At 35.3% G+C, this 14,023-nt stretch overlaps 2 protein-coding genes across 2 annotated transcripts; both read right to left on the reverse strand.

Moving 5' to 3' along the window:
* Positions 1–602: 602 nt before the first annotated feature.
* Positions 603–10,642, reverse strand: LOC108974585 (pickpocket protein 11). Its single transcript, XM_018942507.1, has 8 exons — positions 10,574–10,642; positions 6,432–6,538; positions 5,307–6,368; positions 3,628–3,933; positions 3,096–3,559; positions 2,867–3,035; positions 1,640–1,746; positions 603–721 (listed from the first exon to the last, which is right to left on the reverse strand). The coding sequence occupies exons 3-8, from the start codon at positions 5,807–5,809 to the stop codon at positions 609–611; spliced, it is 1,662 nt and encodes a 553-aa protein (XP_018798052.1). The 5' UTR covers positions 5,810–6,368; positions 6,432–6,538; positions 10,574–10,642; the 3' UTR covers positions 603–608.
* Positions 6,190–13,757, reverse strand: LOC108974484 (pickpocket protein 11-like). Its single transcript, XM_018942347.1, has 3 exons — positions 13,708–13,757; positions 12,618–13,363; positions 6,190–6,368 (listed from the first exon to the last, which is right to left on the reverse strand). Exons 1-3 carry the CDS (start codon positions 13,755–13,757, stop codon positions 6,190–6,192), a joined length of 975 nt encoding a protein of 324 aa, XP_018797892.1.
* Positions 13,758–14,023: the final 266 nt, after the last annotated feature.

Genomic DNA, 14,023 nt, shown 5'->3' on the forward strand with positions numbered 1-14,023 from the left:
CGGATGTTGCGGTCAGATATTTTCAGTTCTTTAGCCATTTGATTGGCACTTCGCCGTGGATTTCGCTCAAATCGCTTCTTCACTTTCCGAACCATCACGTGACGTTGCAGTCTTTGGCGTTTTTGCGATGCTACCAGTAGCACAGTGACGAGTGATGGTGCGATAAAAAAAATCTTGGGCTCCGAGCTGTCATTCAGCAAATTTATAAACAGCTGATTCCAGTGCGACAGCTGCGCGAATGGTCTGAAGTTGGGGTTACACTTCGAGTGAAGGACGATTTGTCGAATGACTTTGTTGGGCAAAAATTTACCACAAGAGCAGCTTGTGAAAAGCAAATGTTAATGTTTTTCCACGAGAATTTCAATGAGAGTAGCATTCTGAAATTAAATGGGCCTATGCTAAGTAAACCTTCAATGTAATAATGAATTTCTCTTACTTGACCTTAAATACACTGAGATTAGACATTAAATAAAACAAAGAAATGTATGTAAGCTCAGTGACACAAATTTTTAATTTATTTATATATATATTTTGTTTTTGTTTTTTACATTCACTTTCACAAACAAAGCTGAGCAAAATAAAGCGAGGTGCATAGTAAACATTAGTAGTTAAACATCATTGAAGTAATTAAAAATCGGTCGAAATGTGAGAAAGTAAATGAACTCGAAAGCAGTCACTATGCTAAAACCCATTATTAAACCCAAAAGACCACCGAAAGATGCTAGAAAGAAAGAAGAATAAAATATTGGTATAATTTAATAAGACTTATAAAAAATAAGAAATATAGTGTTCCAGAAACCTACGTATATATGTACATATATATATATTAGGGTGATTCAAAAAAAAAATTTTTTTTCGTTTGGTACTCTGAAAAATACGTTCCTAGACACCTCTAAATAAGCCTCTCCAAGAATGAGTTCTTAATTGTAACGGGAATGTCCTCCTACTTACAATTTTCTATTTTTTCTTATTATCATATAGAAAACTTTATATCTCGCTTCCAACTGCTTTAAAAAATATCCTGTTCCTTAGATTTTGTAGGAAATTGAATGCTCGACAAAAAAGGTCTGTTTAATTTTTTGTAAACCCAACCGTTTAAGAAATAAAAAAATTTCCCAAAAATAATCAAACTTTAACTGTTAATATCTTTAAAACGATTGGGTTTACGAAAAAATCGTACAGATCTTTTGTGTATAGCATTCAATTTCCTACAAAATCTAAGGAACAAGATATTTTTTCAAGTAGTTGGAAGCGAGATATAAAGTTTTCTATATGATAATATGAAAAAATAAAAAATTCCCGTTACAAATAAGAACTCATTCTTAGAGAGGATTTATAAAAGGTGTCTAGAAACCCATTTTTCAGAGTACCACACGAAAAAAACAATTTTTTTTTGAATCACCCTAGTATATATTACATATTTATATATTATTATATGTGACTTAGTCTACGGAAAGGGGGCTTAGGTGTCAAAAAATCAATTTTCACTTTTTAGTTGATTCGGATGGAAGATGAGATGCTTTTTCATGTGATAGAATCCAAAAATTTTCGCACGTTAGCTCCCTTTTCGTAGGCCAGGTCACATATATTGCTTTTGAAATTTTGATTTTTTTTATAGCAAAAAATACGAAAAGTTTACCTAATGATGACAACCAATCCTGATAGATATCCTTGCGATAACGCTTGGCCATTAAATCGCTGAAGAAAACATGTAGCAGAATTTGTTCTTCGGAATTAATCGTTTTGCTATGAAAAAACATTTAAAGAAAAAAAAATGTAATATTTTAAGTTTACAGTAACACATATGTATATATTATTAATACATGTATAACTAATTTTTGTAATCATGAAAAAAATAGCTTAATCTCATGATTTTCGAAAGATATTTAAGTACATCGATACGAAATTAAGATCTCAATTGCTTAGAAATTTCACTGTTACTGCTAAATTGCAGGTATACACGCCTGACCGTCGCATATCGAAAAATATGGAGCCTGGCACAAATTTATGGAGGCGATGAATATTAATTCCAGCCAAATCGCCGGGTTCGCAGAAAGAATAGGAAGACTAGCGAAAGCATGTTTACATATTTCCAACTCATCTTTCTAACTGCAGCTTTGACAACTTACGTTCTCCAAAATCTTTAGCCAAACCACGTGAGTACCAAGGGCCAGAGTCTAGTTAGGATTCTTATCATTGTGACCATGTTTCCCTTTGCTAAAATCTAGTAGTTTAGTTTAATTTACGTTCCACTTAGAGCCAGAATGCTTTCGAAACCCGAAAAATATCCAATTCGCACGAGCCCCAAAGATCCAATGGTCGAAGATAGTGGAACACCTGCTCGTTCCCAATCTGATAGTATCTGGGCACAATAGACCCTAAGTCGCGGTGCAATCTTCATTTACTTATCTAAGGGCGACCTTTCTTTTTTATTTGATCGTATAATCTCGAGGAAAGTAGAAGAATTCGTTAAAAACACTTGAATTTGTATGTTATCGGCATTCAAAAAATATTACATCGAAATTGAATTTTGTAGAAATACATTCCCAACTCCCTTCTAAAAGTATTCTAAATTGGTCCACTTAGATCGGATCACTTTAAGAAACTTATAAGTAACCTGTGAAAGGTATTATAGGATCGGTGCTGCCGAAGTTAACACTTTTTCTTGGTTTACTATATGAATGGGTTTTTCGAAGTCGAATATATTCGAACATGATATATGACAACTATTTCGTACATTTTATTTAATTATTGAACATATTTTCTCGAAACAAACAATTAAATTTTTTGCATTATTTTCAACATCTTGCTAACGTTTAAAACCTACTTTAAAAAATTAAAAAAAAAAATGTCTCAAGCTACTTACTTTATATTTTTGGTCGTAGAAACTAATTTCATATCCACTTGTCCCATAGTTATTTCGGACGGATAATTGTTAAATTCGCAATTGGGTAAACAGTCGCAGGGAAATTTATCCGTAATTTGCACCACCGAAAGCGTCGTATTTTTTGTTGGCAATGCCAACGCGAAGATCTCTTTAAATTTTGTTTAATTAATTACAAAAATACATATTTGCTTTAACATTATTCACTTACCTCGTGTATTTAATATACAATATATTTCACTCAAACCACAAATTCGAAGACTACCATTGTTTGGTAAGCTCATCGGGACGCAGCCACAAAGTTTGTGCATATATCTTGTACGACACTCAGCCATGCAATTGCCAAACGAGTATCGTTGCATTGTTGGCAACGATCGCTCATTATAAAATAAACAGTTACGCAACTTTACATCCATATTCCTAACCACATTTGTTGCATATGTCGATTCGGGATTTATGCGCACGAAACTCTCGCGACCCGAAGTGATTACTTTCGTTTCGGCATTTTCATCGGGAAAATTATAAGCATCATGTACAAAAAGACGAAACCCGTAACTGCTCAGATAAGTGCCGAAGTAGTCATCGGTTATGGGATTGAGTACCACAGAGATGCCAGTCGAATGACCACAGCCGGTAACGCGATAGGGTTGCTTCGGTACTTGATATGCGATTTTTCTGTTATGAATTAGTTGTATTTTAAGGTAATGCCATATAGTTACCTAAGATAATATAAGTTTACTTACTTTGGAAAATTATTTGTTGTGCGTCCATAATAGTTAAAGGAGCAGCAGACTTCTTCGAGCGCTTGTACTGGCTGAAACAGACTGTCGCAACGCAAGCCATCGCCTTTCCAAACACATTTCGATATCATATCCATGCAATTCGGTGTAAGTTCTTGCGTTAATTTGGCTATAGTAAAGTTGTTATCATTGAGTATATTACCGAAGATGTGAAAATCTTCTTCGGTGTGATTTAAGGCGAAATTGAAGAACATTATTATGCGAAACAGACTTAATAATTTCTCCTCCGAAACGTTAGGTGGCCGTTTACTAAAGTTTTTGCGAAAATATTGTTGTTAGAATAAGCAATTTTATAGATATATCTACAAATATTAAATAGCGAGATGTATATATGATGTAGAGCGGGTCGATTTTTTTTTATAAAATCGGATGGATCCAATATTGGGGGGAAGGTTGGTGGAGGGGTTTATTATCAGGAGCTATATATCAATATTCATACTTCCTGAATATTGCAGTCTCTTCCAGGCCGAGGTTGGAGTCATTAAGATAGCAGTAGATTTACTGCCCAGAAGTGCAGCCTGCTTCAAAGAAGTGACCAGCTAGCTTTGAACTCATTTACAGTACGTTCAGGGCTGGTCAAAGAGTGCCTCAGCTTGCTATTAATAGTACCGAGTATTTTTTTATAAGACTTATATAGGGGCCAGGCCACAACCGAATCGCAGATAAGCTGATGAAATGGCAAGGAAAGGCACCACAACTCAACACTTCCTTCTTGACTGCACAGCGTTTGGGTCAAAACATTTGAGAGCGCATACCTTCAGACATCCCACCGAGCTGGCGGGAATAGAAATTAAACACCTGCGGGAACTTTTTTTTGTTTTTGCTAATTTCTTGTCATTTAATTTTTCATTAAGAAAATTCATTCATCATCGACAAGAACAGGTAGTATTTATTCAATGTTGGAAATCTCGGTTCTCGAATACATATATCGAACGTGTTGTTGTAACCAGTCCTCTTAAGTAGTTCTCAACGGTTTTTGTGCAATGGTGAATTCCAGAGCAAACGTAACAATGCTTATGTGACGACCGGACCTTATGACAATTGGCCTCCCAGAGCGGAGCGCATTTTTGACAATAAAATTACTGAGACAAAAACAAAGAAAGCAAAATAATTGGCTACTACAATGTCTTGGACCAAACAAATTATTCACATATTCAGCCGTCTGGTCTGCGTTATCGTCTTTGAACAAAGAACTTGTAGAATAGGAAGTATTTTCTTTTTGAAGGCGTCCATATTTGACGTGTGCTCAAATAATACTGAGTAAAGCATTTACAAAACTGTATGAAAAGCTTCTTTTTAGTAAAAAATCTTGTCTTTCTAACGTCATTTGATGTAACAGAATAGTAATGAATTTTTTTAGACCTCTTCATTTACTAATAATTAGTGATGTAACGCCTTCTGACTTTACAGATTATATTGGAGGAACGAAACATAAACTATTTATAGTATATAGTATATATACATACATTAAAGTTATAGTAAAATTTTCAGTATATAAAATGTAATTACTCGTAAAAATTACCCGATTACACTCCAATTCCCTCAAAACCATTGCATATATTTAAATGTTTTTTCTTAATAATTTTTATATACTTTTTCAATTTGAATTACTTGCCACTTACAGTGTTCTCGCCAACTTTAGCGCCTTCATTTTCGAAATCTTATTGAAATTGCAAATTGTGACCGCTGGAAACGGAATATTCCATGTGGGAAAATGTGCGCTCTCAATCACGGTCACTGTGGGAGTTTCACGATTCCAAAACCATGAAACAATCACCAAAACAATTGAGATTATAATCGATATGATAACGACGGCAATCCAGAAATGTCGCTCATTCGCCGTGGAGCCTTTCAGAGTGATGTAATTGAAGCCGTGCAGTGATGTGCTATTGCAATAATTGCGCATATTTTCCACTAACCAATGACGTACTGGCGAAAAAGTAGCCAATTGGCGGAGGCGTGAAGCTTTGCGTGTTTGCTGCTTGGCATTAGTTTTGCTTGAGTTGGCTGGTGAGACAAATATACTCTTCGTTTTCATACTTTGCTGTTGGTGATTTAGTATATCAAAAACGCGATTTTGAGACGCTAGAAATGGTGTGCGTTTAAAAGTGGACCGAGAGGACATTGTTGGCGTTTATTGGAAAAACCCGTAATATTTAGTTGATATGACTGCAGTGCGCCGTGTCGCATTAATAACTGATTCTTCGAGTTAACACAAGTAAGCTGTAGCAAGCATAATTCTATAGTATTTCTTAAAGGCTATTAATTTGTGGCATTAATTTAATTATAGACACTTGCAGTGAACATATTTTGAATGACAATATCAATTATCGTTAAACGCGGTGAACATCTTGCGGCGTTGAGAGTCAGCAAGAGTTAATGATCCAAAAAAGTGAACAAATTTCGAGTTATTTATATATGTAGTATGTGACCTACATCGTTTGTCAATAAGCAACATTTTGACTACAATTAACCTCCACTTCCCATCCCTCGCTACCGCTTGCATTAGTTTCTTATGACTTTATAATTCGTTTTCAATTCCTTTTGCTTTTTCATAGCTTGCCGTCGCTTATTTATTCTCGTTAGCAGATGGGCCACTGGTCGCACGGAGAGAAAGAAAATTATTTCAAAGCCAGAAATGAAGCTAATACCCATGTATAGGCTGGTTATGCCGCCGAACAGACCTGTGAATTAGTGTAATGTAATTTCGTTAATTTTTCCAATGAGTTACTATTTAATAAACGAACCGAAATAGTTTTGCCAGTGATACGCAACATCGAAGCGCATGTAGTCACCAAACATATCGGCGTAATAGGCATGTACCACCAAATGATTTTTTAGCTCAATACCGCCGCTATATACAAGAGAAAACGGTAGTTAATTGGCATGGAATTATGAATGAATATATTTTAATATATGTAGATGTTATACTTGTGTGTATGTTAAAACAAAGTATCGACTCAAATAACAGCAAATGTGTTTTAGAAAGCATTTTTTTGCTTTATAAAACACTTTTAGTTAGTGATACTTACTATGAACAGAAATGTATGAAACCTAACATATTTTAGGATATGAATGAAAAACAGTAAAGATAAGCTAAACTGAACATTTTGTACACTCGCAAGGAACAAAACTTTAAAACTTCAAGAGCTGATGAAGGCTTCGAATTCATCTTCTTTCTCTTGCTACTCAATATCAGATCAGTTAAATTTGGGAAAATAGGCATAAAAGGAACACATGAGCGAGAGGATGAAAACTATTATACAAGTAAGCAATTTAAGGTTTAGACCAAGGTGTGAAACCAATTTCAACTAAAGCAACAAACTATAGAGCTTTTCAAYAGGACACTAAAAAAGTAGACCGATAGGAACAGCAAACGATGGCATATTTTTCGCGATATTTTGACATTTCACTTCAGTACGGTTTGTCGTTTCATCATGGAAAGATATACGATCCAACAACGAGTCGAAATTATTAAAATTGAATGTAAAATTGTGCTATATTTGAAGTAGGCGTGATTATAGTCCAATTTCGTTTATATTCACACTGTGAGATAAGAATGAGAGAATAATAACTTTGACTAAATTTAGTCGAAATCGATCGGGCGGCTGCCGAGATATCAGATTTCAACAAAAATTGGGTGGTGTCACGCCCTTCCCAGATTCCCGTAACATCCACTCATACAAATCTCGGGTGGAAAATTGTATGTTTCTGTCATATTTAGTCTTTCATTTATCTCACTTTTAGTTTTTAAAATACCGTTATATTGGGAGTGGACGGAGCTATCTACCGTTTTCATCCAGTTTTAAAGTGTCAATAGGAGTGATAAAGGGAGTTGTCATGAGCGAATATATTTAATGTAGTTAAAGTGGTTTAGGAGATATGTACGTTGATCTAAATAGAAGTGGGAATCACGTTCAATTTTCAAGATATTTCGCTCACAGGTGCCTCAACGCGTCTAATCATCCTGATCTTTCTGAGCCGTTCAATATCAAACGTGGTTTCAGACAAGGCGACTTCCTTTCGTGCGACTTCTTCAATCAACTTCTGGGCAAAATAATACGAGCTGTAGGGCTAATTAGAGAACGCAAAACCTTCTATAAGAAACAAAACTCATAAGTCACTCATTATTCCTGTCCTGCTATTTGGTGCAGAGGCATGGACAATGACAACAGCAGAGGAAAAGAACGACCTTCACTCCGTTGGAGAGATCAGGTGGAGAAGGACATGGGTGCACCTGGTATCTCGAATTGGCGCCAACTTAACTGCTATGCCATAAAAGAAGAAGAATATTTACAGATAGTAGACATTTATATTGTTTAACTCCTTTTGAGGCGTTTGGTTACAAACATATATTCAAAAAAGTGTTAAGCACACTCAAAAGGTGCCTGATATTGGATGCTTCCCTGCACATAGACATGGAGTTTAGAGGTGCTTTACAGAAAACCTGAAAGCCGTTGGACTCAATTGCATCAAAAGAGTTTACTGAAGTCAGAAAGAATTACCATGCTATCTGTTTTTTCATTGGTGCTTTATTTCTATATGGAATTTGAAATTTCCTCATTCGATAACGTGCTCTCGTTTGTACGAAAGAATCGAAATTACATTCTTTACCTATTTGAGAAGCGTTATAATACAAATTAAATAAAAAAAAAACTTTGAATATATCAACTAAAAACAATTCGAGGGGCAAAGTGTAAATTATTTTTCTTTTATTTAGTTTATTTCACATGTACTATAATTATAACTAATGATTTAAGGACAAATGTAAACAAAATAAATATGCGTCAAAAAAATTTGATGAGTGATTTTGGGGGTTAGGTGGGTTTGAAAATTTCCAAAAATCGATTTTGTTTTGTTTGCTTTATTAAATTCTACAATACCTCTAGAATATAGTCCTAAGTTTTAAAGTTGATCTGAGTAATAATTTCGGAGATATAGCCTTGAGAACTTGTGCACTCAAGTGCAACTCAATTGTATACACGTTTTTGAAATAATATTATTTAGTTATTGAATGAAGGATTTTTTATTGTTTAATTACAACTTATTTTTCTGACCAAAAAATGCCGAAAATTTTACAAAAATGAGATTTTTTATTCAAAGTATGAGAAAAGAAGGATAATTTTAATATTTTTTTTATTTCCCACGTTCAAAACCGAGATTTAGATATGTACTAAGAGAATATGCTTAGTATATATATAATAAGTTATGCTGTCCACGCCGAGAGCACTTTTTTGAGAGACACCCAGGGAAATGCGGTCTCAACGGCGGAATTTTCGTATCGAAATTTCAGTAGATATTGTTCGAATATATACCTTTGATATAACATATTCTATTTTTCAAATATATGATTGCTTGTATTAGAAAAAAAATCGTAAAAATACACAAAATATTTTGCCTAATTGTGCGCAAGGCAAAGTTGCAGCAAATAAGCTATGGGAGGCATTGACGTTAAAAATTAACGCTGCCGGATAATAATAGATGATTAAAATAATAATAAAATACAAAAATAGGTATTTTGTGATCAGAAGCACAACATAAAAAAGAAAATTTCTTTCAACAAAGCCTCGAGACAAAGGACTGGTGGTGTTCCGTACGTGGCAAAGCTATCAACTGTAGCAGAAGAACAATTCCTCCAAGCTACGGGGATAGATGTTGCTTTAGAAGGGTTGACCGTAGTTAAATCTTTTGGAAATGTAAGGCTAGAAGAACGATTAAATGAGTTGATTGAGATGATTATTAATAGCGATGAAGAAGAAGATCCGACACCATCCATCAGTGCGACAAAATCATCTAAAGCGAAGCCCACTGTCGAAAGTGAAAAGCTTTCTCTTTTGAAATGCAATTTACGCACATATGAAGTAACGCAAGCGCAATTCAATAAAAATCTTGAGAAACTAATTGCTCTAAAGGTGAGATCTCTCTGAATAAAAGAAGGGGCAATAATATTTATTTATTTCTCTTTAMAATATCAAGCTCATGAGTTTTAATTTGCAACTTCACAGCTTTTATTTTTATATATGTATGTTAATACCAAGTTCTTTATTGAAAATATATTTATTAAAACAAGAATGAATCCATGTCTAAAGACAGCAATAATATGATATCTAATCTTATGACCGATTTTAGTTAATTGAGTCTCATTTCCCGTATCTTTATAATTATTTTCATTAACAAAATATCTGCAATATGTTGAATTTTTAAATTGTATGCAGATGTTATGCAACGCTGCACATACATTGACGAACTTTACCATCTTTTCAGGACTATATGGATTTCTTTTATCTTTACTAAGAATTTTCCATCGGCCTTTCAGTAGCACAAGAAGGTGCCATTGTATTTACTTTGAAATTTCTTTTTTTATTCTTCCAAATCAATTTCATCCCATTCAAAGTAATCCCCACTAGATGTAGTACATTATGCCAACGGATTTTCGGGATGGCCTTCAGTTCCGTCTTCGCTGCGGCTTAAATCTCCTCTATCGTATAAAACGGTGTCCCCTGAGCGGTCTTTTGAGCTTTGTGAACAGCCAGAAGTCGCACGGCGCCAGATCAGGTGAATACGGTGGTTGCGGGATGATATGGATTGAGTTTTTGGCGAAATGATCATTTAATGCAAATTCTTTGCTCAACAAATTTCGACAACGCAAAAAACGAAAAACTCACTTTTAGCAGCTCACAAAACGACACTAACGAATATTTTGACATGAAATTTGACATAAATGTGACTGACAGTACCACCAACCTACAAAAAAAAAAATTCTCCAAATCCAAATTCAAATGTCACCTTATTTTTTGGGCACAGTACATAGTGCTCAAATATAATAAAACTTGAATAAAATTGTGATACCATAGAAAAGAGGTAATGATTTATTATATTTAAGACTTACTATAAATCCATATTATTGATTGAAAAATTCCTATCCAAAGTCATACTTTCGAAGTTTGCTTCATACCCAATAAACTCACATTCCGGATAACAATCACAAATGTATTTTTCAGCCATCGGATGAGATTTATAATCCGAATTGGTGGGGTAAATTGTTGTCAAAAGCGTATCTAAAGAAGAAAGTATGCAATATAGACTGTCAGATATTGATAAAATCGAAGGATACATATATTAATAGGGAACTAATTTAGGTTTTTCGCAACCTTAGGTTACTCAAATGAATAGAAGAGTTATATTCCGATGAAACTATGCGAAATTTCTCTCTTCACCAACCTCTGCAATTATCTCCGACACGTAAGAATTAGCTTGTGAATATGTACATATAAAGGAGTGGGCTCAACTAGCGGTGGATCAGCTATTTTGACACAATACTGAAAGGTCCTTATTATATCGCTTCATTGTTACGCTCAAACCATTTGGTGTTCTCAATGAAACTACTTGTTTGGTGCCTGATGCGTAGGTACCATTTTTATGTTGGAGTTGGACATTCGCTGAGAAAGTGAAAAGTAATTGTTCCAGGGCAGACCAATTTTTAGCGCATGTTCTCCAAAGGTTAGAGTCCCGTTAAGGTAACTATAAGTCTGCAAATACTATTTCAGGAGCAATGTAATAACACCCTAGTTCTGGTCTTGTCATACTTAATACATATCTACTTTGCTATCTCGCAGTTGGGTATTGATTGTCATCTGCTCTGAGCTATTTATTCTCTTTTAATCGTTCGTACCGGGCATGTTGTTAAGTTCGTCTCCTATTCGTCTTAAAAAGCTTTTAGTTTGGCCAACTGGATGCTTTTCTATTCCTCTTCTTTCACCGGCAGGTAGTACTTTCAAAACTGGAATGTACTCATACGTCAAGACAACATGACGTAGCCAGCGTAGCATCTGTATCTTGATTTGCTAAACTATATCAGTGTCTACAGCTCATCGTTCCATCGACTACGATATCTTCGCCGAGAATGCGATGACTAGTTTTTTGTTGACCCATCTTGTCCTCGTTCACAACCAGACCCATATCATCTTACCGAAGATTGCTATTAAGCTCTGCAGATCATATTATATTCTCCAGCAATAGATTGGAGAAGTAAGACGAGTCTCCTTTTCTGAAACCTCGATTGGTATTGAACGGATCGGAAAGGTCCCTCTCGTTCTTGACGGAGCTATTGGTGTTGTTTCACGTCAGTTTATACAGCCGTGGTAATTTTGCGGGGATATAAAATTCAGGCATAGCGAATAGATACAGCTTTTGTTTCTTGCTCTTAAAGACGCTTTTGAAATAGACGATGAGATTGTGTGTGTCGATATTTTTTCGGACCTTTTCTAAAATTTGCTCATTATGAATAAATGGTCAATAGTAGATTTTCCAGGTCTAAAGTCACAATGATAAAGTCCAATCAGTTTGTCGACGGTTGGCTTAGATCCTTCATAAACTACGATCGATAGGGTATTAAATGCGATATTAAAGAGGCTTATGCAACGGTAATTGCCGAAGATTGTGAGGTTCCCCTATTTAGGACACACTTAGGTTCTGCTCATACCAAGTCAGTTCTTCACCGCTGTATTTGAATAGCTCGGCAGGTAGTACATTACCCCTACCGATATCCTCATCAATTGGGGATTATGAACTACGCTGGACTTAATTTGTGGCGTCTACTATCTGTGTATATACGGTAGCTCTCTGTATCCTCCCTTAGTTACTTAGAAATCCACAGTATATCTTCGATGGTCTACTTAGTACAGTACTTCTGCTTAGAAGATGCTGGCTGAGTTTTGTAGTGGGATGTGAAAGAGAGTTGTCACAATCATTGGCGTATACACCCACCTAACTCCGTAGTCCAGCTAAAGGTATTGTACTGTATTTTTTTAAATTTTTATTATTATTATTATTATTATTTTTTTTTTTTTTTTTTGTTAATCCAGATCAAATTTGATTAGATCAAAAGGTAGTCAATACTATTAAATTTCGGTACAAAAATACGTCTATCTTACCGATTTGAGCCATTATACAACTAGCTTCTAACAGAGTGCATACGGTCCAGTTCTGCGCACGTGGCCATAATGGGGGCACACAACCGCAGATCTTAAACACTTTTTCACTACGACATTCGGAAAAACAATTCTGCTGAGTATACTCAGCAAACGCAAGAAGCTTACGTTCGGTGCGTAAATAGCACTGACGCAGTTGCAGATTTTCATTCTTCAATAAAGTCGTGGCTTGAATGATGGACGGTGTAGTATGTATATGAATGGAGTTGCCGGGCAAAACCAATTGATGTGGGTCATTGATATTGACAAAATCGTATCCATTGTTTATGTATACTTGATAGCCGCTAAATTTATATCTAGACGCATAGTAATCCTCTAACTGTGGATCGAGCAGCACCGATAGACCCCATTTAGCGCCAAAGCGATTGCTTTGTATGCTTAACTCTTCCGCTGTTTGATTTCCATTTATAATGGTATTAAAGTTGAATGAACAACAGTAGCCATGCTGTGTTTGCATACGCTGAAAGAGTACCTTACAGGGATGTACTTGACCAATTATTTTACAACGTATCAGTTGACTTTCGCAATCTGGTGATATTTTTTCTAAGAAATCACTGTGCGTATAATTTGCGCTAGTTAAAAGCCTATGCAAGGTACCGTAGTCAGCAGGTGTGCCATTTACCGGTAATGCGCTGTATAAGACATATGGAATGAGGCGACGAATTTGGTTGGCGGTGTCGGAACTAAAACTGAAAAGAAAGCAGAATAAAAATAAAATATATGTATATTTATTTATTACTTCGGTTTTTGTTAAATGGGGGTGTAGATTATACTCGTTATTTTTATCTATTGGGTCCGGTTTGGTAACAAAGAATAAACGAAGCCACTTTTTAAAAACCTTTTCTGATGTGAAATGTAGCTTTTAACTGGTCTTGCAACATGTGTCAGTCAGAAATAACGAAGCATTTTCAACACTTGCTCGCTTCTAGTTGAAATTACTAAGAGAAATTACTAACAACAATGTAAGCGTTCTTTTTAGTAATTTCACCCGATAGCTCATAATCTAGCATGCCTTTTTGTTCCCGTCAAATACAGAGTTTGTTCCGGATAATCGGCTTTGCTGTTGATTTGATGTACACGCATGATTTTTATACTCTTGCAACCAGACCATATAAAGTGTATATAAAGTGTATATATAAATGATCAGTATGTTGAGCTGAGTCGTCTGTCTGTCTGTCTGTCCGTCCTTCTGTCCGTCTGTCTATATATATACGAACTAATCCCTCAGTTTTTAATATATCGTTTTGCAATTTTGCAAACGTCATTTACTCTTCAAGAAGCTGCTCATTTGTCGAAACTGCCGATATTGGACCACTATAACATATAGCTGCCATACAAACTGAACCATC

Source organism: Bactrocera latifrons, unplaced genomic scaffold (genome assembly GCF_001853355.1).
Source record: "Bactrocera latifrons isolate USDA-ARS-PBARC rearing strain unplaced genomic scaffold, ASM185335v1 scaffold_112, whole genome shotgun sequence".
NCBI classification, from domain to species: domain Eukaryota; kingdom Metazoa; phylum Arthropoda; class Insecta; order Diptera; family Tephritidae; genus Bactrocera; species Bactrocera latifrons.